Source organism: Chelon labrosus (genome assembly GCF_963514085.1).
Source record: "Chelon labrosus genome assembly, chromosome: 17".
In the NCBI taxonomy this organism is placed as follows: Eukaryota; Metazoa; Chordata; class Actinopteri; order Mugiliformes; family Mugilidae; genus Chelon; species Chelon labrosus.
This window is the reverse complement of record NC_140350.1, coordinates 7,132,913-7,157,352: the sequence shown is the minus strand read 5'-3', so window position 1 is coordinate 7,157,352 and position 24,440 is coordinate 7,132,913. Positions and strand designations below refer to the sequence as shown.

Here is a 24,440-nt window from a genome sequence, read left to right as displayed (position 1 = left end):
GAATGATTTATCAAAATGTCAGGTTTGAAGTGCAAATAACCATGAGTGTTTCTGTGGTTATTTTGAAACTCCCTGGTGCTTGTTGCACAAAATCTAAATGGAAGTGCAGCGTGTAATTGTGGCTTGACATTGCTTAACATCACTCCACTTGCAGCAGATGGAAGAGATACCTGCTGCTTTGAAATTTCTGTGAAGTGGACGTTATTAAGGACTTTTATATGAGCGTGCCTTCAACAAATAAAGTGGCCAAAATATCAAAGGTCTTCTGAACTGTCGACCTGACTTGTGCTCGTGAATGGAGGACCGTGGCACCAAGACTGCAATGCGGTGTTCGACTGGCGCCTCGGCATTCTTTGCCGTACCTCTCCTCCCACTGCTGCCCACAGCGAGTCACAGAGTAACAAACCGGAAAATACCAGTTTACTGGCATGACGACGCATTTCACTCCCTGCACCGCCGTGAAAATTGTGATTTATCTAAACATTCAGGGAAAATATAGAGTCCCAAGAGTGACTAAAGACGTGTAGCAGTTAATAGATACTGTGGAAACAGTCCTTGAGAAAACTCATTTATTTTCTCATTATTATTATTATTATTGTTATTATCAAAGCAGAAATAGGTATAAAGATTAAAGTTTCACTAAACTACAAAAACAAATCTTAAATTCATGAGGAGAAAAATAAGAAATGAATTAAAGAGTAGCATTAAGTTTTAATTTGTTATCTTTCTGGTGATAAAGGGAAAATTAAAACATTTCTGTTATTAACTGATCAGAAATTAGAAGAAATGTACAAAGTTTTATATGTATATCTATTTTTTTAATTTAATAGAAATATCAAGCTGAATGTTGAAACTAAACTGACTAAATTCTTAGATTTTGCTTTCATAATCGTCAATTGTTACTTTTGTCAGTTTTTGTATAAATGTACAAGTCCCTGATAACCACTGGAGTTTTGTTCTTGCCTGCATTAGAATTTCAAATCCATCTGCAGCTTTAGAGTAAGTAAATAAAGAACAAATAACAATATTAAGTCATAAAGGCTAATGGTTAAATCAGTCTTCCACTGTGGCCGAAACTTTGAGGCCAGGAAGAGTAGCCAAAGTGAGAGGAAGTGGTTGAAAAGAAGGGAAGCCCGTTGAGGGGGGGAATAAATCATAGCCCCCGTGACAGTGTTTTTGTCTCCTTGTGTCTTATTGTCTGTAGGGGGTGACACTGACCTCAGGCTATTTCTGCCTGCTGTTTTTTAGCGACTGACAGGGGCTGGAAATGCAATGGCAGCTGCCTTTGGCTGCTTTTCCTTCGGTAGCCGAGTCCAACGTCTCCAGCTCATCTGAGACAAGTCAAGGAGGAGGAACACAGGGAACATCTGGAAAAAGGGGGGTTGGGGGGTATTTCAGCTATTGAGAGTAAATGCAAAAAGCAGCAGGTACACAATGGACATTTTGGCTGGTATGAAATGCGTCAGTGTTAGCAGACTTCTGGATTCGCTTTGATTTCTCTCCCAAGAAAATTCATTATTTGCTTGTCAGTGCCAAACAGTTGCACGGTTGTCTTCAAAGGGATAAACTATGGCTTTCTTTTTCCTTCTTTGGCTGGTTAAAGTTGGACCCACCAACATTTGCAACCTTGGCCGCGCTTTGCTAATCGACCGGCAAGGACTATACACCTCTTAAACCATGGCATGCAGCTCAAACTATTCTTTTGAGCTTTGAAGCATAAAAAACACCACACATGCTTACGGTTTCCAGTATGAGATAAACAGTAAATCACTGCATATAAAGTTTGAAAACCACATGGGGACTGTTCAAAATCTGTTTTTCAGTCCTCTGAGCAAAAGGTACAAGCTCTTTCTTCCTGTTATCCTGAGGGTAATATTCCCTCTGCTCCTTGTCAGATAGGTTTACACGGCTTTGATCATTTCATCTTGAATGCAACCGCTTCACAAGTGATATAGCTTTAGCTCTGGGCTTATCTCTCTCAAGTCTCCCTTTCTTTCAAGCAGCAGAGTGAATGGACGTTATCTTCATACAGTGCTGCACACACTAATGCCCCAAATATTTCTCCTCTTTTAACTCTTCAGACACTCTGGCATTCTTTGGAATGTCATTCTTTCTCTTTTGAAACAGCAAGATTAACCGACTAACTAATCACATTCCTCTGTTTGTGACTTGTTTGACCCTGAAGATGCAGTTTTTCCCTCCCATTTCCTCTGTGCTAAAGTTAGGATGTGACTTAGCTCACCATATCAATGTGAAGATAACTCAGTAGGAAGTACTTAGCTTAGAGTCCAGCAGCCTAATGACTGCCTTCTTTTCAGTCAGTGTGCTCATTACGCCTCTTACTGTACTGCTGATGTAATTTGTAGTTTGATTAGCCGGTCTCCAAGGATTGTTTTATTTATTTTGTCTCTGAGACAGATGGCGTTCTGACTGTGGACGTATTTGTCTGAGCCTCTGTCTCGTGCTCTTTTCACAGTGATGCAAATATCAAACACTCACAGGTTTTTTAATAAAGCCGAACAATGGGCACCTTTGTCAGACCGTTCCCTTATCCACCTACACAAGCAGAAACCCCACCCCGTCCTGCAAACTGTGTTAACATCAGCTGCAGTCCCCTTTTTATACCTCTGTGCCAGCGACAGCTGTGGCCAGAGACTCTCTGTTTTTTGGCTGTCCGTCCCATTCTCGTTTATGTGATATCCCGATAACGCCGTGATGAAATCTCTTCAAATTTGGCACAAACGTCCACTGGAACTCAACGATGACCTGATTAGAATTTGGTGTTCAAAGATCAAAGGTTATGGTGACCACACAAAACACATTTTGGCCCTAGCTTATCAAAGCAAAGCTCAGTTCTTGTTGAAATGTGAGTCTTGTTAACACGTCATTTGGATTTCATTATGGGGTGTGTTTGAATCGATATAGAGAAAAAAAATACCTCTGCACACAATTTGATAGTCCTACAGCCAATCAGAGCAACAGCCCTCAGATGACCTGTATGACTACTTCACAGTTATTCTTTTGTCAATCACTGCTTAAAGCCTGCCCAACAATTTAATTAGCCCAGGCAAATCCTTGCCAGGGGCATATTCATCCACCCAGACCAACTTTTGTGGGTGGGGAAAGTTGAGCTGATTTTTAGGCGTAATTATAACAAAATGTCACACAAATGAGTAATAGGATAAAAGGTAAACCTGTGACATTGGAATATTCTGCAAAACCATTGTCACTGCATGTAATATATAGTCTGTACAAACTTCATGTAAAAGATGTAAACGGCAACTTGACTTGTTGGCCGAGGCGCGTGCTATGTGTTCACATGTGCTGTATATTAGGTGTATGTGTGTGTGTTACTGTGAGATAGCAGCAGACTAGCTAAATGAAACTTGGTATCAATAAGTCCCTATGTTGTGGGCTGGAATGCAGATTTAATGTACTTTTAGTTTAGTGGTTGTGTTAACAATCATTCATTCATTCATTCATCATCTGTAACTGCTTGTCCTGTACCTGGGATACATCTGAACAGAATAAAATGGATGTATCTTATGGACGGATGATTCTGTTGTAGCTACTAGCTGTGGATTAGCATTAGTCTCTTCATAGCTATCTGAGCCTGACATGATCAGACAACAACTCAAAGCACCAAAGGTAAATGACCAGTGTAGTTGTGCCTTAGGCTTCGTGCTAATGTTAGCATGTCAACTCACTAAACTAAGGTAACTGTCACTGTTAGGATGTTAGCATGCTAATATCATTTTGGTGAAAGCCTAGTCACTACCATGGCTGGAGAACGGTAGTCTTTACCTTTGAGTCGTATTTGTATTTAACTGTAAAGATGAATGTGTGTGTAGCGCTAACATGGGAGCATCAGAGTTATCAATAACAAACTATATAAAGATGCTGATGTTGGAGTTCCTCTGTAGAATCACTTTCCACCTTTTGTGGAAGGTGGAAGTGGGTAAACTTGACATAACTTTTATAAGTTCTAACCCAAATCATTGTCATTATGGTCAGAGCACCACTTACACATCTAGAACTCAACAGGAATCACTTAAGGGAAGTGCAGAAATAACTCAGGCACACTATCAGAGAAAGTGGTGACCAGTTGTACTGTAGGCAGCCTAGACACAAAGCCCTAGAGTGCAAATTGGCAGCAGGTTGTCCTGGATATTCATGGAGAATCTGCTGTTTTAGAATTCCGCGGACAGGAAAACAGGGTGATAAGTCTTGTGCTGTCGTCAAACACGCAGGAGTGTGCATTCCCATGGGACTCCGCCAAAGAATATTTTAAACAAAGAAGAGCGCCAATGTTTTTCAAGCTCCACCGCAACAAGCCTTGGGTTGCTGCTTGTTGACCTCAGCTTGTCTCTGGAGGCCTGCAGGCGCAATTTCTGGAAGATTTTCTGCTCATTAGCTACAGACAGTTGCTGTATTCATACTGTAATGTTGCTGATGCCGGTTTCCTGCCCTGATCACCTGAGCGCCTACTGATCTGAGAGTAACTTCCTGCTGAGGTCACCGGCTGGTTACGGCAAGAGTTCACAGACACAGAATCTGTGGACGGGGGTGTGGCGGTGACTATACTGTACCGCGGTGTACTTTTCACAAAAGGGCTGTGCAACATGAGGGGAGATTAGCGAGCGTTTGAACAAGCCTCTATAGCTGGGGAAGACCTTTCACGCAGAGCTTTGCTTTGTGAGCAGCTCAACAATGAGAGGAATACTTCAGGTTTCCCTACTTAACGGGAAAGTGCATTCCTTTTTTTGTCGCCGCTTTAAAAGCAAGTGGTGTGCTTTGCATTTTGCGGTGATGTGTGGTTTTCGGTGCAGTCAGTTCGGTGACCTCTGCATTAAGCGTGTCTGTTCAGGTGAGCAGGTGATCACAGAAACATCAGGGGACAGAAGGAATGAATGAGGTCCTCTTGTCTCGCCTTGGGGGTAAGAAAGTAGGCTGGGCTGCTTAGTGACAGATTTCTGACCTCTTGAGCAATGAGTGAGTCTACTTAAAGACATATGGAAGTTGAATTGTTGTTTAAGTCAACTTTATGCCAAGAGAAAGCCGTTGAAGTAAATTCATCGGAGGTCATATTTCACTTCTGCTGCATTCTTGCATTTACAAAACAAAACTTACTGACCCAAAGATGCTGCAAACGCACGAGTAAAAGTGCAAGCATATATTAATAATCAGTCGTACACATTTCAACTTGCCGGTGACTGTGAGTCACAGCTTAACAGATGTCCCCTTGACCTGCAGCATTGTTGTCGTTCAGCTCAGTTCAGCGCTGTCATCAGTCCTGCCAATGAGGTGTGAGTGATTTGCAGAGTGTCTGCCGCTCTGCTGCGCTCCCTCCACTCATCCTGTCATATGTTGTCGGTGTCTCACCCAATGCCAGCGTTGCTAAGCTAAACATTGACTCCGAGCCGATGGCACGGCGAACCCTTCTTCCCACACGTACGTAAGATCTGCAGGAGGTGTTGTTTGCTTTGCGAGGTGATGTTTTCAGATGCTGGCTCTCTTTTCCCAGCGACTGGCGATTAGCAGCTTGTTGCTCTCCCTTTCTCACTTTTCTGCTCTTCCCATTTTCTCTCCGCTCGCTGCAGTGACATTGTGTACTGGCTCTGCATAGTTAGTGTAGACATGTGGAGCTCACACATGCTGCTCTGATTCAGCAGTCCGGTCGGAGTTTGTCGACAGCATCACCGCAAGACTTTTGTACCCAAACAGTGAGATGTCTGCAGTGCCGCCCGGTGGGAAGTTCCTCTCCAAAATAGAAGCAGTTGGACTATCACCTGCTTGTGCATGTGTCTGGATCGCAAAGTATGTCCCTTTTAAAAAGTTCCAGATGCAATTTTGTCACGTTTAGTCTTATGAAAAGTGGATATGGACATATGACACTAGGTTTTAAATGTAGTTTTACTTGTTCCAGGAATACAGAAGCCTGGAAGCCAGCACAACTTCCACCAATCCAAAAAATGTTAGGTCTGGATTCACCCCCTATAACTGATTAAGCTCTGGCAAAGATCTGCCGGGCCAGTCAAATTGTTTGGGCGGACTTTAAGCAGTGACGGTCATCTGTGGAGTTGAATTTATTTATAACTTAACGGCTCTGATTGTTAGCTGGATCATTCATTTGCATGCAGATGGATTTTATCTTCTGTATCAATCCAAATGATGTGTTACCAGACTCATATTCTGATAAGAAATGAGTCTGGCTACACTAGATTAAAACTTTAGTGGAATCAGCTAATCTATAGTGTATGAAAGTTTGTTATACGTATACATAATAATAACTTAAATTTTAACTTTTTATTTTCCACTTCTGCTCTCCTGAAGGTTTTTGACGTTAAATAATGAGCTGAACTACTAGTAAGACTAATTTCATTTCATTTCATTCAAATCTTTAAAAAGATTTGTTTTTGTCAAATCAAACGCTGTGCCCCACCCACCCTTACACTGACATCATATGTTACTATAACTCATCGCCAGATTAACCCTGAACATGGATCTGCAGTGTATCCATGACTGAACAAACTGATACTGAACACACATATAAGAATCACCTTTGTTCTGTGATTTCTTAATCGATTTATCTTTTCCATCTGGACATCAGTATCAATTTTTTTAAATCATATTTTATTATATAAAAATCTGAAAAAACACATGTAATTAGTGGTAACCCAGTTATGACTCAAAGAAGGGGAATACATTTTGATGTACATTGCAGCAAAGGGTAAGCACCTTTAATATTGCGATTTAGATCATGCTGTAAGTTGGAACTGCAACTGTTTAATAAGCTGAAATCTAATAAAAAGAAATGTTTAGCAAGACTTTAAACTTTGAAAGCCGCTTGAAATACTTTGAAAGGCTGTTGCTTGTTGACTGTTCCTCCTGTTAGCTTATCCATTGTGTGTCAGTCCCACCCAACCTGGTAAATATAAAATGTGATTGGACTGTACTTCAGCAAAGAGTAACAAATAAGTTTAGAGCAAATGACTACGGCTTCTTTTTCAAGGCTGTCTGCTGATTGCTGATTTTCAAACCAGAACTGATATACTGACAAAAAATAAAGCTGCAGTTGTGAAGAAGGAAAACTCAAATATAAAATGAATTATGGCATGCTATTAATCCCATTCTTAACTGTCTCCATGAGCTGCAGCTCCACATGCTGGCAGTGTGTTAAAAGGGGCCAGACCACACTGACTTCCCATTGTGTTTAAGGCTCTTGTATGCACCTGTCTCTTGTATGTGATTGTTGAATGATCTTATTATTATAAATTCCGTTAACTCTCTTTGTTAAAGCAATGGGAAAACATGTTTATGTTGAAGCAGCTTAAAATGTGTAACAGTGTTCTCTCACGCAGATGCCCCTTGAAATGAGCTAATTTACACATGACGTTATCTCAGCTGTTGGACACACTTGTTCTACTAATGAAGCTAATGTGGTTCCTGTGAGAATGTTTTTGCATTCGTGATTGTGCACACACATATTTAAACGGGGTTCGTTCGCATTGAGGCTTTGCCCATATGAGCGCCTCTATGCACGCTAGCCTGTTTATGTGCAGCCTGAGGGCAAACTCTTGCAGAGCTGCTCCCGGTGTTCAAGAATGAAAAGTGTTTGCGTCTCAAGGCGCTCATACAGCATTAGGGCGGCACATCTCTCTCTTGTCACTTCAAAGGGAGCATACGAGGGTCAGGGTTTCATCACACCGTTGTCAGCGATCGGCTCGCATGAGCTGAGAAAAATGCTGCGCTAAAAATAGGATGCCTTGTCATGCTCATAAAGAAAGACAGAGCCCAGATGATACCTTTCTCTGCCAAATTTCTGTTATTAAAATGCCTCCATCCCCACCGGTTGGGAAATACCTTAAGCTGGCTGCTAGGACAGAAGGAAGGAGGGTGATGCTGTGTGACATTCGCTAAGAGAAAGTATGTCTGTGCACTTCCTTATCAGTTCAGATTTTTGGCATTACTAGTAAGAGTTCATCCCTCGTTCTCACCCTGCCTGCAGAGCTGAAGATGTTTTTCGACACAGAGATTGCAAACACAATCATATGATGAGTGCTTAATGGCCCTGCAGTTACAACTGTACAATATCACTGCCTCTCCCTGATGAATGAGGCGTTCATAGGGCAGTAACTTATTATTACTGCAATATTAGTCTTTTGATCTTCCAGCAGTTTGAACCCTGGAGTTTTTTAGAGGGGTGGCTCGTCAAAATAACTTTGCAGATAGGATCGGGCCTGGTCTTGCCCCGGCTACAAGGAGAGGAGGCCTGGAGGTGTGCAGAGGCACCAGAGTGCAGGATATCCCAACTGCAAAGCCTCATGGATCAGAGAAATCATTTAGTTCCACTTTATGACTTATCAGTGGCGTTTTTGTTCGCTTCCTCTGCAATGAGACTGATGATCTTTGTGCCTGTTGTAGAAGGTTTTAGTGAAAGGGGGAAAGCCCGGGTTTATCTTCAAAGACCATGAGTCTAAAGGTGCTTCCCTTAAATCCCTGCTCGGGAGCCACAACAAACCAAAAGGTGCCATTCTCTCGCCAGGACATTCCTCTATTAATGACAAAGGCGAATGGTGAGTCTCATGGTGAAACATGAAGAGGGAGAAGAGAAGGAAAGAAGAGAGAGTTAGAGAGGTGAATGGGTTGGTTTAGAGGAGTGGCAGGTGAGGCCAGAGGGCGACCCACGCTGGTCCCGTCTGTCTGGCTGCTTCAAGGTCAGGTCTACCAGGTCAGAAACAGGACTGTTGACAGGAAAATGTGTTGCTTTGATTTGACTCTTTCATGTCTTTTGCCTCCCTTTTTGTTGTCACCAGTCCTCCTCTGCTGCTCACATTCCCTTCTGTTTGCCTACCTAATTCTCTTTCCACTCTCCCGTCCTCCATCAGTTCGTCTGGCACGTCTCAGTTCTCATTGTGCAGGCTGAGCCGCTGGCCCTCTTTAAGATCTGCATTAGAATGTTGTTTTTATATAGCAGCAAGCGGAGGCATGTGGAGTTTCTTTTGAACTGCTCGGCAAACAGATGGAGGTTTTCATGCTGCCTTTATGAGATTAAGTGAAACATTCCCATAAAAAATAGACATCTCCCTCTGTCCCTTCACTTTTCACTGTCTCACTCTCTGTCTGTCGTGCTCTTCTCGTTCTTTCTCTTCATCTCATCATTTTCTGGCTCGCCTCAGGCATGGGCAAGGGCACGCTGCTGCTGAAAGTGAAGTGGAAAGTAGACAGGTTTGTGTTACCGATAACTACTTCCCCAGGCAACCAAGCGAGCACTAAGCATCTCCCAGAGTTTAGCGCAAACCAGCAAACAGGTCTTGTGAGTCCAACCCTCGAGGCGAAGGGAGCGAGTTCTTGTTTCTCCTCTCCAGTGTGAACCTGTTTAACTCTGACTCAGGTAGGCTTGTGCCAAGTGCCCACCCCCCCTCACTGGCTTTTAACAGGGGTTTGACAAAACAGATTCACAGGGTAGACAGTGAGGCTCTACACTATGTAATTCACTAGGATACAATGAGACCATTTAGACTCAGGTTTGCATGGATTAGATGCCTTGTAGCTATTGAGCATGGTTAAATTGATATTTGGAGAGTTGTTGACACACATGTCGTAAGACGGTGTTTCAGAGGTCACTTGGAGTTCTTGATGTCTGAGCCTAAGCTGCACATGGAAGCCGTATTGACACACATACTAACCTCTGTTTGAATGAGTGAACTTTAAATTGTATTACAACCTGTGACCAACACAGTATGTCATAGTTTTTCTGGGCCTTCTGTATACTAACCAGTAGGGCTGAAACGATTCGTCGAGTTACTCGATTAACTCGATTACAAAAATTGCTCGAGGCAAAAACTCTGCCTCGAAGCCTCGTTAAATTCCTATGACGCGCACTATACGCGCAGGGATCTGATTGTTCCACACGGACCGTTGTTTTGCAAGCACACCACTAGCGCGTGATACATTTTGAATTTAGTTGGCGCGATGGCGGAGAGTAAAGATGCCCATAAACGGCAAAAAATGTCTAAAGTTTGGGATCATTACATTCTAAAAAAGGAAGAGAACAAAGTGCAGTGTATATACTGCAAAGTAGACCTGGCGTACCACAGCAGTACAAGCTCAAATGATCCAGCATCTAAACAGAAAACATCCACATGCTGTTTCACCAAGCGTCGCTGAAACAAGGTAACGTAACCTAAACCTATACATTAATGTTCGCTGATTTTAATCGCATACTGTATGTAGCGATGTCATGATGCGGTTTGACTAGATATGATGTTTAGCTTCAGGGGCGGAGTGGCAGTCGGGACGACCGGGCTGGCCGAAGCGCAGCGGATCACAAATTGAGCGGCCGCGAGGCGAACGTGACCGGCCTGAGCTTATCAGAATCATTGACGTTACTAAATTCTCTGCACCCTCATCTCTCTCACTCTTCCTCACGCACAGCACGCGTTCACAAACAAACACACAGGTTGCCATAGCAAATAGGCTACGCTTAACTGTATTGTTATGTAATTGTTGGCACTGGCACTTTTAATGGGTAAATTGCAATACATGGGCTTAGTTTTGGAGCCAAATGTTGGAGTTGGAGTTCTCTGTTTTTTTGAGAAATAAAAGGCAAATGCTTGATCATTTTACAGCCACATAATTTTCGTTATGCATCATTTGTTTTGGTTGTTTAAAAACGTAAAAAAAATATCCGATTAATCGATTAATCGATCGATAAAGTGCTAGATTAATCGATTACAAAAAGAATCGATAGCTGCAGCCCTACTAACCAGTCTATTTGCTTTTTTCCTTGCCACTAGCCGTGCTAGCATTGTAGCTATAGATCTGCCACTTTCTCCCAGACTGAAATATCGCAGCAATATTAGACCGCCATGAAAAGTTAGTAGAGGCCTTCCTCTTTGATGGGTCCTATTGGCCTTTGTTAATCCCTTGGCTTTTTACTAGCACCACCATGATATTGACACTGGTAGTTTTCAGTGAAATGTCTTTTACTGTATATTGATTGCTGTGAAATTTGTTAAACATTTTTATTTGACTTGTGTTATGATTAAGTCCAGTTTATTCCTGCAGAACTATCCCTGTGAGCATGTTAGCTCACGTTAGCATCTCTCTTAAAGCACCCCCATGCCTAATGCTGCCTTCAGATGGAACTTGTGAGATCTTGGTAACAACGCGGGGAGTCGTGTACGCAACATGCTCAACATTTAAGTGGCAACATCAGCTGTGAGTCACGGGAGAATGCTGTTGGTATCTAGACAATTTAGCAAGCTGACAAGGGGTTAATTTAATGTAGGAAAAGATATGAGGAAAGGATGAGTGCGTAGGGAGCATCAACATTTTCCTCTGACATACTACAAATTCAAAAATAAAACCTCGAGAACTGAGTTACCGTACATCAGCACGTCACAACTCGTGAACACTAAACTTGCAGGAAATATCCACTTTTGTAAAAAACCCCAAGGATTTATATGGTACTCATGACAAAATGGTCTAATATGATACAGTGTGGAAGTCATTATATTTTATTTCCAAAAGGTCAAAGGTCAACGTCACTGCAACTTCTTAATATCTTGCAAAAACCTTTTTATTGGATTCCTTCAAAGTCGTATTTATCAAAGTCTTCAGACTAAAAGCACTTATATTAACTTGTATTTGCACTATTATAATCTATTTTGAATAATACACATTATTATTGTACATAAAAGTAGATCAAACAGTACATAAAGCTCCATCTCATCCTGCAACTACATTAAAGTTGTACTTCCATGTTAATGCATCAGTGATAATAATACAGTAATATAGCTACACTGGTACAGTATACAGCTACTTTTAAACAAAGGCTTCGAGATGATTTACATGCTCTGTCCTTGTCACTTGTTTGTTATTTGAGCTAACCAGAGGAAAACATATTGGATTTAGAAACGTTGGGGTGTGAACTGGCACTTGTAAAATCACCAAACCCTTTTACATAACCGCCGTAAACGCCAAAGATGTGATAGGCTTTATTTTCATAAACAAACACCCCATTGACTTAACTGAAATGTGATTTGCATTGATTTAATAGCTCGATGCCACAGAGTGCACATAATGTACCAGATTCTGTCAGTTTCAAAGCAAACGAATGGCTGCATTTTTGTTTAACTTAATTAGTATCTAGGTTAACTTCATTTACACACGACATGTGTGTTCAGTTGTCACTGTGCTGGTTGTGTATGTGTGTACGTGTGTTTGCTCTGCAGAAAGACACGGCTTACTGCACGGCCTGTTCCAAGAATGAATTCCTGGAGGCTTACAAGAGCTGTTGAATGAGATGGAGGGCTCAGGGCAGGAATGATGGGAGGGAGGGAGAGGAGGGAGGCTGCTCTACTCTGTAGGAGGGGTGTCAGGATCTCACTTACAGGCCTGATTAAATAACAGGATGCTTTATGAAAACAAGAACATTATCTGCCTCTTAAAAGGCCGGGAAAGACCCTCTAATTGGCTTCCCCTGAGTCTCTGTGTTGCCGCCCATCAGTGAAAGCAATCCACGAAAAAAAAAAAATTATACTGGACTCTTTCTCAACTACCTCCAGTAATGCCCCATCAGTATTATAGGAATGTATCAACATACCGATACCAAGACAGAGAAAAAAGGGTGTCTCTTTCCACTCAAAGGAGGATTAGCCCTCAATGAATCTCTTGATTGAGTGCAATACAAACAATAAAGAGATGGTCGCTCCTCTGTGGCTTCTCATGTGGCAACTTTCACAGCTGAGGTTTTAAAAAGGCTCTCTAGATATTTGGAGAGAAGTAAGAAGAAAGCTTCAGAGGTGGGGTTCGGTATGTTTGCACTCCCCGCTAGATCAGAAGAGTCTGCACATCCAGGCCTCTACCTCTCCCTCTTTGCGTCGCTCTCCCCCTGCCATCTATCCCAGGTGGTTTTCTTAATTATACTTATTACAGCCAAGTGCTGCTGTATATTATGATAGTTACAGCTGTGATTAATTTCACAACCTTTTTTTGTATGCTTACACAGCTTTAGTTAATTACAGTTGTTGTTCAGGGGAGCAGCAGTCGGTGTTGGTGATGCACCAGCATCCTTTTAGAGAGTGGTTTATAGTTACCAGGTTTGTGCTTATATTAAATCAAGATGCAGGTTTAAATATACACACATTAATGTGCACAGAGATGTTCATCAGCTTGTTATGCCTCTTAGAGCATCAAAATCAGACAGAGCTGCAGTGTTATTGTGTATGTTATGAGGGCAAAAGTATGCAGAAAGTTGTATTTGCACATTATGCATTATATTATACATATTTACCACACGTGTGTAATATGGCAAATCCTGCGTCACGTTTTTATTTAACTAAATGTGTCTATGATTACCTCAAAATGTTAATTATGTAAATAAGGTTTAATGTTGAAAATGTGAAGAAAATTTCCATCATTGCCGCCCCCCTGTGGTAGTATTATAAAAGACACAGGGCATTAATGCACATTACTGTACATGTGTCCTGTCTTTCATTATCTCTTTTCTGATTCAGCATATTCTAAGTATATATGTTTACGTAAGTAGTACACTCTTTTATTATACAGTCTATGGCAGTACATATGTGTGGAAGTAAAGTGTCAGTTTTAAGGATGCTAGCACTGGTTGGTCAGGTTGTCTTGTCCAGCTTGGTTAAAAATAATTCATCTAGTAAATAGTTTTAGTATATTGGGATCATGTTAGAAGAGAAGAGCAATACTTTTGTTCTTTAAATGTGAAGCTGCAACTAGTAGACAGCCAGCAAACCAAACCAAAGCTGCTGTAAAGGTTTATTAGTGGTCTAATTTGTCCTTCTTTTCTTTGTTTTTTTTGTGTGGAAGAAGTGAGAAGGATTGTGTTGATTGGTGATACTTATCAAGATGTTTTTCCTTTACTTTTTGACAGATCTACGCTGCCTTCGCTATGCTAAGCTAAGCTAAGCCAATCCTCTCCTGGCTCTGGCCTCATATTTATCATAACGATGTGAGCGTGCCATCAGTGTTGGACTATTCCTTTGAGGAGCAGCACGGCTCACAGTGGCTGCTGTTCTTCTTCTTGACACATTTACTGGCTGTAAACCCTCTGTTAACACTCTCAGTGCCCAGCCACCGTGATCGCTGGGTTTAAAGAGTGATGTGTAAGGTCACATGGTGGAGTGTGTGTGGTGAGCTCAGGCCTCGCGGCTCCATCATCACTGCTGTCACCGGCAGCCTCATCAGTCTCATCTGCCCCCCTCCTCCCCTCGGGGTGCGGGGCCGCTCGCTGCTCGGCCCTTTGATGTTCCGACTGTGTGTTCGGCAAGCGATAGTGTATCAGATGACAGCGGTCTTTCTCTGTCACCTTGTGCTTTGCATTTCAAATGTGTGTCACGGCGAAGCCAGCGCCTGCTAACAAGAGGGGGCGAGAGACAAGGGAGGGGAAGAGAGAGGATCTGTGAGTTCTCTAAATGACCTCTCTTACCTCCAGACAGGCAGATCAGGTTCATAACTTTTTCCAGTGCGTCTCTGTCCTCCGCATGAGAAAGGTGGCCAGGCCCAGGTTCTGGATTTGGTGTTTGTGTGTGTGTGTGCCAGGATAATGGGAGCTAGAAGAAGGAGGAGTGTGTGATTCAGGCCCACCCCCTCGGGCTCAATACTTTTCCTGAGAGCGTAGAATCTGCTCACCTGCCCCGACATGCTTGCCCCCCCCCCATACAGTACGCGCCCCCCCTCCAGCGACCCCACATCAAAGTACGCCTGTGAGTAATGGATACCCAGCGGTGCCACACCCTTCCCTCCTCTAACCAACTCAGCTGCCGCTCAACCAGTAGCGAGCACCCAGCAATCACCCAGCCAGCACACACACACACACACACATAACAATTATTCAAACACAATTAGACTTAAATAGACAGCTTCAAAGCTAGGTAAACAACATTTAGAGCAAATGCGGTGTAGTTCTGGGTATTTAAGATGTATTTAATGAGAAATGTCCAAAGAATATAGTCACTGGTGAAATTATGTACGAGCCAATCTTTTATCCAGTTTGGTTCAGTGTGATTTTACCAAGTGAACTGTGCATTTGTCTGAATTCTACGAAATAAAAGAATGGGAACATTGTTGTGGGATCTTAATTTGCAAGTACCATTGTTGTTGTACCATTGAACTGTATGGTGTGGTACCGACAAGCCCATGTTAGGCCAAATAACAGAAACAGGCACCACAAACTACATCCCTCAAAGTGATCATCCTGTTGACGCTGTTTCCACATAAACTCAAAGTTATGAATGGCCCGGCACACTGGAACCAGTGCACCCTTCAAAACACTCGACTGGTTTATTTTTTTCGTCCTTGAGCTTAAATTAACTTTACACAACTAACAGGTTGAAAGGAGGAGCGCTGACAGGTTTCACTCATGTTCTAGCTACTCTTGAGACATACTGCTGACGCTCTCTTTCTACTCAAAGATTAGTTAAACGTTTATTGCTCAGTCAGATCAAGTTATTGTGACCAGTATTACACCGACACTTCCGCTAATCGTGTCTAATTGTTCTCAGGTAACATTGCTTGGAGTAGCCAGACTAACTCCTATTAGAGTATCAGAGTCTCAAACGCACGATTTGGATTTCATTATATTGTATTCAACAATACACATACACAAGAAAGACCTCTGCACACAGTTGATGATTCTGACGTTCGTGCTCTCTCTCTCATCACTTAATATGGAGCTGGAGCACTGACAGTAAATGTTGACTCTGAAAATTAAAATTGACATTGAAAGAGAAAACTTGAGACATTTGTATTGAAAAAAAAAATGTACTGGTACCCAGATGAGTACCGTTGCATGAGTACCAATTTATAAAATTTATATGTTTGTATTTTTAAAAATTCATGAATTGCCTCCGCATTTCAGACTCAGAGGTTGACGCTAGCTTGGCTATGACGTGGTATGGAAATGACGCGCATATTAGTCTGTACATGCCCCGCCCCTTAAGCCCCTCCTCTAGACTGAAACATCGCAAAAACACAGGCATCGTAAAATAAAATGTTACTGAAAGACATGTTGAAAATGATGATGATTTTTTTTTTTTATGTGAAAAACAAATGCAAATGCAGGAACAGTAAAAGTTGTAAGATTGATTTTCCATTATTTTATTTTTAATTCCATTACTCACTTGAGTACCATTACAACTTTATTTCCTACCAGCGTCTCAATGCCAGTAGGTTTTTTCAATTCAAGTTTTTGTTTTCAGTGCCAATGTTTACTGTCAGTGTTTTGGCCACATACATTGACCGGTAAACTGACCAGTCAGCTGATCGCCCTGGACATCACTGATTGGGTTTCGTTTGTTAAAGCCGAGATGCACCAATCCTGTAGACCTGAGATTTTTAGTAATACTTTACATTAAGTCGGATTCTGGGTTAAACACAGAGTTATAATACCAACACAGACTGCACCTGTTTTCCACGCCACTTTGCCCCCTCTATCATCACCAGCCCCCGCCCCGTCTGCTCCTCATTTAGCCATGCGGCGTGTCCCAGTGCCTCAGTAATGGTTCCAGTGTGCCGGGCCAGTCAGGAAAAATGACAGAGCAGAGAGTCTGCCTCAGACCTGTAGGCCCGGAGCTCTGTACTCTGTCATTAGACACTTTAATGCCACAGCGTGCTCGCCTCCCTCCTCTCCCTGTCTTTCTTTTTTTTTCTTTACCTCTTTCACTCTCACTTCTTATTCCCACACATACTGAGCAGTATCATAGTATCAGTCAGTAGTCCTGCTGGGAAAATGGGCCTTCTGGGTTTCACAATTACCATCAAGTCAAATGTAGGTAAACAGATGTCAGTTAAACATATCTGCCATAGTATAATCAAATAATTAATCATCTTAACAACTGAACACAGAGCACAGAAATGAGCAGTATAGAGAAAAGTTTAATTCTACTGTTTGGTGTTGCCATGCAAAGAGCTTGCGTGCCATCGAGAGCAACTTTGGGTTCCTTGTCTTGCTCAAGGACACTTTGGCTTGTGGAGAGGCCGTAGATCAAACCGACAACCCTCTCTACCACCTGAGCCGCAGCCACCCTAATATATACCGTATAATAACCTAGATTTGAGTCTGAATATCTTCTTTTTTTAAAATAAACAAATACAGTGAATTTATTTTATTTGCTTTGAAACGGGCGTCTAGAAAATCCTGGAACAAGAGAAACTGCACATCTGGACCAAGTGATTTGTTTTATCTTGTTATATGAAAACGTATGATGACTCAGTATGAACATAAATAGTAGATTTTCTGCTGACTTCAATAAAAGCTGCTGTCAAGAGTCAAAGGCTATGAAGCTACTGGGTCGTACAGTTCTGTAATCATAGATGTTCAAATAAGCACGTTTCTCCGTGGTGAGGCCGAATGTGTCTGTGTGTGTGTAATACTCTCATTATTGCCTTCTCTGTTTTCTGTCCGTTACGTTGGAACATGGCAACAGATGAAGGGAGTTTGTCGGCTGGATACAACTTTCATGGCCGCGCCATCGGCACCACATTAAACCAATGACAAACACTGAGACATTAACAGGCGCTTGGATCTAGTCAGGCGATGGAAAAAAATCCTCAGTCCATCCCTTATGTAAAATAAAGACATCAGACAGCGTAGTTTGTTTCTGCTCCGCCGAGGACACGCTGTGATGCCAGACTGGCTCGCAGACCGCACTTCGCCATGGATGTAAACAAACAGCGCTGGCTGGCCCTGAGCAGGCCACCCACCGCTGGAGACGGCAGATCACTGGCTCCAGCTGATGTTTACGCAAGATGAGCTGTGGTTAATACTGTAGTTAGTTACGTGCCGCTTGTAGTAAGGCGAAGCATACATAGATTTCTGACTGGTTTGTTTGGGTGAGTCATCGTCTCATCTCGGCTCATCTCTCCTACCCGTGTGTGTGTGTATGTTTACATGGTTAAAGCATCTTCCAGTATATGAGCTCTCAAAATAGTTACAGAATAGTCTTATTACACGCTCTTGCATCAGCGGTTAGAGTTTAGTTCAGCAGGATTCAACAGACACCTATTGTGTTTTTAATTCATTCTAATAGTTGATGCACATTATTTAAAATTATTTGCATCATTTTATATAACCTATTGAACAAATATGAATGAAAAAAAATAATAAAAATACATGAAGAAAGTCTCTGGAATAACAAATAAATAAACTGCAAGGATGATTTCCTGCACCCACTTTGATTTCTGTACTGTATGACAGTATTAATCATGTTTGATTTGTGTTTTTGGCTTCTTCCCTGTCCTGCTATTAGTTGTTGCCTCATCATGGTCAAGCCATTTTTAAACCTGAATATATGTCACAAAGCCCCCTGATAATATTGTGACATATGGGTTGCCTGTGTTGAACCCATATTCCCTTCCCTGCCTGCGTGACCTCCCGGTGCCTCTCTCTGGCTCCGTGCCCTCAGGTGTGTTTTGCAGAAAACTCTTCCCCACCTGCGGCCGCTCCTCCACGCTCCCTTTCTTTTTTCACAAAGCTTCGCCCACTTCGTCCACACCCTCCATCCAAAACCCATCCGAGTTAAAAGTAGAAGCAGACTGTTGTGGTCGGAGCGTTGTTTGTTAGTTTTTCGCTGATGACGTCTTTGCTGTATAACTCTGTAAACCACAGTCATTTCCGACGTTGCAGTTGTTTCTGCTCACATGCCAAATAGTGTGTAATCACATGTGTCAAGTTGCACCTCACCGAGGATGGGTGTTTACCTAACTGTAGCCGTGTCTGTTTCGGCTCCAACCGTCACAAACGCAGAGATGTTGAAACGCTTGTGCTGCTAGTCCTTTCAACTGGCTTGTTAGCGTCATACCTGCATTTTCATTGCACCATTAAAGGGTAAATATATCTCCTATTAATCGGGTAATGAGATCTCTAAGGCCGCTTCCGGATGTGTGGCTCCGTACAGACGCATGATTTGCTGACCACACTGTTACCACTACTACTAATACTGAGATATAATAAGACCACAGCAGCAGTCATTTGAGAATTATATTATGATATATTCTTAAACCGGCCTCTGAGTGTGTGTGTTGGACCACAAGAGCAGCCGTGCCTGTAGTTCTTACCACGATTAGAGGATGTACAGGCTTGAGTGCTGCTTTGGGAACTTTTGAACCCCAGGTAAAGCAAATTCCCACATGTCAAACCTCCAGCTTTTTTTTTTTTTTTCTGCTGCGTGGCCGCACCCCATTTAGGCCCATGCATGCACTCTAATTGCTGTTCTGATGAAACAGAGGAAAGGCTGTTGCACCAGAGCTCCAAGCCACTTGACCTCTTTCTGTTGTTTAATGCCATATCAGTGCTTTGGCCTTTGAATGCCACCAGCGGTTCTGCGGGACAGTGTTACACTTCAATGTGTAAACTCACGAGGACATAAATGCAGGAGTGGAATCTTCTGACATTCTGTGTATACAAATGAAATGTCTGTTTCTTCCTTATCAAAAGCTGACTTTCTCTTAAAAGGAGGTTCTCATTAACTTGATTAATGGACGAACTAAGTGCTGCTCCTACCTGGACTTCTTTTGTAAATGTCTTGTGTGTGAGTGCATGTGCTTCTTCCTGCCCTGCGCAGTAGGAGAGGAATCAGTGTTTAGTGTCGTGTTTGACCCGGGCCATTAGGCGTCTGAACGTGTGTCTCATCCTTATTAAGTGTTGGCAGATGCCAGGCGTTTGAGAGCCTGTGATGAGGCGTAGATGAAACGGCTGCTGTTGGTTTCCTTGTGTGTTCCAGTGATGCTGCCGACAACATGTTTGGGCTTTTGCAGAGGTTGCTGATGACATTAACAACACCCAGAGACTATACAGATTAAGGGGGGCACACATCCTCTTAAATATACCAGCAACTAGGGCTGAATTTGAATTAAAGTGTATGTTGTGCAGCTTGTCTGAACCAGGGTTTTTTAAACTCTCTATTTAACCGGTTGAGGTTGAAAACGTATATACGTTTTCATCCTTGCATAAGAACAGAGCAAGTGAATACAGTTCATATTTTGATGGTATTTCATGTGGTGGTGGTCAGTCACATGTTTTATGTCGCTCTTACATAGTTGATGTGAAGCTTGACTTTTTAAATTACAAATCAAATTGCAGTGCATGTCAGAAAAATACAATCTGATATTTCTCTTGGTTTGTCTTCCTTCCTCAGTCCTAATTCTAAATTGGCTGTAGGCGTGAATGCTTGCGGTAGCCCTGTGATAGACCCGTCCAGCCTGTACCCTGACTGTGGTCAGAAGACACAGGAAAACTGAATGATACATCCACAGCATTTATAACTGGTGAAAAGTGCAGTTTTCAGCTTTCAGCAGTAAAATGTTGAGCTATTTTTCGTAGGTTGTTAGAAAAGTTTTGCTCGTCATTGCTCTGTTGCTGACATTGTCGAGCTAGTCCACTAATTGCTGTTTATTGATTAGAATTAGAATTAATGATTCTGTTCATTTTGCATAGTTCCAAATGATAACTTAAAATATCACAGAGAGAGACCTACAACTCGAATCTTTAGCAGCCACAGAGAATTATCTGTCAACTCTGCGTCTACTCAGCTCTTTTTCTTTTTCATTGGTGTTCATGCACAACGCTGCCATTGCATTGTTTTAGGCCACCAAAGGCGGTTATTTTTAGCTTAACAAGTCAACTGCTTGTTGACTTGCTTGTTCAGAATATATTTCTATTCTTAAATATTCTTTCAGCTTTAAAACAACAGTCAAGCAAGTGGAGCAGAGAGCCACAGCAGATTTTGAGAGCCTAGTTTGAATTTAAAATGCTCCTTATTTGCATGTTTTGCTGATAGCGCACCTATTTTCTTTCATCTTGGATTTCCCCTTTTTGTTTCCACTCAATTTAGAATCTCCACAAGTAATCCTCCACTGATTCATTCAGATACATTCTTTAGAAGAAATGGAAGAAGGTTTAGATCAGGCGGCAGATTGTGTGGTGGTTTTACCTCTGACTCCTAGTCTGTGTCTGGCTCCCAGAGTCAGGTGGAAAACTCTACTCGGTTCTACCTGGCGATGCCTGAGGCTCATGACATGACTGCCACCTAGTGACGGTGTAGGACACTTTCATGAAGAGTCCACTGTATAACTGAGAGGGACTGATCGTGCAGCCTGGGGTTCGGCCAGCAGCTCCATCGACTGAGAGGAGTGATGTTGGCTATGGCTTCAGAGACAATTTATCCTACGGAGCATGCACTTATTGAACAATATTCAGAATCCATGATTGAAGAATTGTGTTTTAACCCTAGTCTGTCCTGTGCTGTTTCCTTCAGGCTCGCATGGCGCTGGATAAAGGAGCTCAGGCTGTTATCTTTGATGTCAGTGATGATGCCAATGCTGCTGCTGAGGTGAGTGTGCAGGAACACAGCTGCGGCCATATTCATATTGTGTAAGCATGCAGAAACGCTCACAGGGTTGTGTCCTTCTCCTCCTGCATCGGTTTACACTTAAAGCTGAGAGAAACAGACTCCCTTCTCCACCCAGTCGTGCTGGTGGAGGCTGAGGATGCCGAGAAGCTCATGGGTTTGGTCAACAAGAACGAGGAGGCCAAAGTCGTGATTGAGATCAAGATGGAGCCTAAATGGGTAAGCACTGAAGCATGCATGCCCACTAGGGATCATCACACATCTCCAACTTTTTCACGTTAGCTGAGAGGCCTATTTAACATGGTTTTGGTATAAATCCACTGGCACCAATAGTGAACAGGTTCCTTCTCTTGAAAGTGTTGTTCCCGTAAAGGATATTTAACACATTTAGAACTTAGAATCTGAAAGACACATTTTTACATTCTGTGAGATGCATTTAAAACAACAAAACAAAAGTATGAATGTTTCTCTGTTTCCATTGTCCTTTCAGCAACATTATGATGTGGGCATCCTGCTCACCATCGTCCTGGCTATTCTCACCATAGTCCTAATCTTTGCTTTCCGCTACAAGTGCAAGTCCAACCGGACCTGGGTGAGTGAAAAAAACAGTAGGCAAGAGCAGGTGTTTAGACTCACAGCAGATCTTGAAACAGTTTTTTAACTCTCCCCATCTCGTGCATACAGGACTCTGTCCATCAACAGACCATGCGGGCCATAAGTCGACTGGAGACTAAAACCTACAGCTCCCAGGGCTGCTCAGGATCACAGCGCCATCGTGCGGCCTGGGGTTCGGCCAGCAGCTCCAACTCGAGCCCCGTGTGTGCTATCTGCCTGGAGGAGTTCCAGGATGGGCAGGTAAGTGGAGGCAGAGCAGGCAACGTGTTGCATCTGTACTGCGTTATTTATCCTCAAATCTGCCTCTGCACATTTTGTATCCCAGCATCTGAGGATCATCTCCTGTGCTCACGAGTTCCATAAAGACTGTGTCGACCCCTGGCTGCTGCAGCACCGCACCTGTCCCCTCTGCATGCACAACATCATGGGTGAGGACCAGGTCTTGTTCCAGGAATGTTGCTACATCAGAATACTCAGATTACTCTGAAGTTTAGTTCTTAGCAACTCAGGAAACTTGGATCTGTTGGAAGTTGAAAATATACATTTTAATATGTTTACAATTTTACATTCTTTGGATATCTCTCATTTTTTTCTTATTTCATAAGTGCTCATTAAAGAGGTTGCTGCTATTCTTTCTTTGTGTTCTACAGGAACAGAGCGGCAGCCCCAGAGAAACAGGCTCCAGCAGAGTCCAGAGCAAAGCCAAGGCTTCCTACACCCTCAGTCTTACAGCAGCCCACACAACCACCCCTTTCCCCAGCATGCTATCCCCTTCTCTATGAGGCCCCACTATCCTCGAGGGCCCTCTGGACCCTATCCAAATCTGGGCCACTACAGTGGCTCTTCTCCCATGGACACTCAAACACTGCGTTTCCTCAGCACCAGGCAGCTCGGCTCAGGTTGTGGGTACCACCCTCCAGCAGATGTTCCTGGAAGGCCTCACAGGATTGGAGGTAACTGCAGGACCTCCACCCATCACTACACCCCCCGCCGGCCCTGCCACAACTATCGCTCATCCTGTCCTGCTCAGCGTAGTGCATCCAGCTCAAGACTGCACCACACTGCCGCACCACAGAACCGTGGAGTGGCGGCCCACAGCCGGCAGGACGAGGGCAGCTGCTCTGGAGGCAGCTACCACACAGAACGCAGCGGATACTTGGCTGACGGGCCGGCAAGTGACTCCAGCTCTGGGCCATGCCATGGCTCCTCCAGTGACTCAGTTCTTAACTGTACTGACGTGTCCCTGCAGGGAGTTTATGGCAGCTGGTCCACCTTCCGCAGCTCTCTGAGTAGTGACTATGATCCATTTGTGTATTACGGGCCAGGTCCTGGGCGCGCCCCCCGCAGGAACAGCCTGGAGGCTGGAGCCCAGGCACGGCCCAGGTCTCTGGATTCTGTGGTGAACAAACCAGGCTGTCCTGAAGAGCAGCCACAGACTGTGTTCAGCCACATCCACTACCACCGCCACAGACACCACCACTATGAGGAGGGGGATCACAGCCAGGGTCCGAGCAAAGGCTCAGACGAGGAGCAGGGGGCTGCTTCAGCAGCAGCTGCACCTCCTGCCCATGTCCTGGACAGAGACTCACCTGTGTCCCCTCCTAAGCATAGCCCCTGCCACTGCCCCAAGCCAGACCCCACAGATCAGCCCAGTCCTGGGATAGAGTGTCAGGACATTGACCCCAGCAGCCCCACAGGACCTCCTGTCCTTGTGTCCCCAATCGCCTTACAGCTTCAGCCCCACTGTTGCCACCAGGTTCACGGACATCCTCCCGCTCCGCTCGGGCGAGTGGGAGGTTGTGTGCTCGATGGCCCCTCGGTTCGTTTCCACCAGAGCCTGGATCTGCAGGATGACCGTAGCATCCACATCCACTACGGTCAGGGCCCGGGCTTCTGCTGCTCTCCTCCTGAGCTGCGCCCTGCTCTGCTCCCTGTGCCCCTCATTCTGGACTCTGGGCGGATGGAGGATTGGCCTTGCTGTGCCGGGGCCCATGTTGTTTGGCAAAAGCGGGTGCAGCAGGCCAGATCAGAGCCTCAGCTCCTGGGGCCCGGGACCTCTATGGACAGACCACATTGCAGGTTCCACCAAGGGCCTGCTGCTGACCGCAACACAGACATTTGTTTATGCTGCCAATCATTGCACCACAATCAGGGTGGGTGTCATTTTTTATCTTTAATGAAATGATGAGCTGTCTTACTTTCAAAGCTTTGGCCATCATTTGTATTGATTAGAATAACATGTACTCACCAAAGTCAATATCTGTGAATATGTCAGAATGACTGTAATGTGATTAGAACAGAATTACAGCAACCATGTCACGGGCAAACAGTTAAAACTTCACATTTACCAGCTTTTTTTTTTTTTCTGAACATTTGACTAACCTGTGTGTTTGTTTATAGTCAGCATGGTCACCTGACTTCTTTTCAGAAATGTTGTGG

At 43.5% G+C, this 24,440-nt stretch overlaps 1 protein-coding gene across 1 annotated transcript in view; it reads left to right on the top strand.

The window, feature by feature from the left end:
• rnf43 (ring finger protein 43) overlaps positions 1 to 24,440 on the top strand; it is an 81,724-nt gene that overhangs the window by 54,266 nt on the left and 3,018 nt on the right. The window contains exons 3-8 of the mRNA XM_084565332.1: positions 21,294 to 21,368; positions 21,474 to 21,605; positions 21,877 to 21,978; positions 22,071 to 22,241; positions 22,327 to 22,429; positions 22,652 to 24,154. Of these exons, the coding sequence (XP_084421458.1) occupies positions 21,294 to 21,368; positions 21,474 to 21,605; positions 21,877 to 21,978; positions 22,071 to 22,241; positions 22,327 to 22,429; positions 22,652 to 24,154 (2,086 nt within the window). The remainder of the gene's footprint in view (positions 1 to 21,293; positions 21,369 to 21,473; positions 21,606 to 21,876; positions 21,979 to 22,070; positions 22,242 to 22,326; positions 22,430 to 22,651; positions 24,155 to 24,440) is intronic.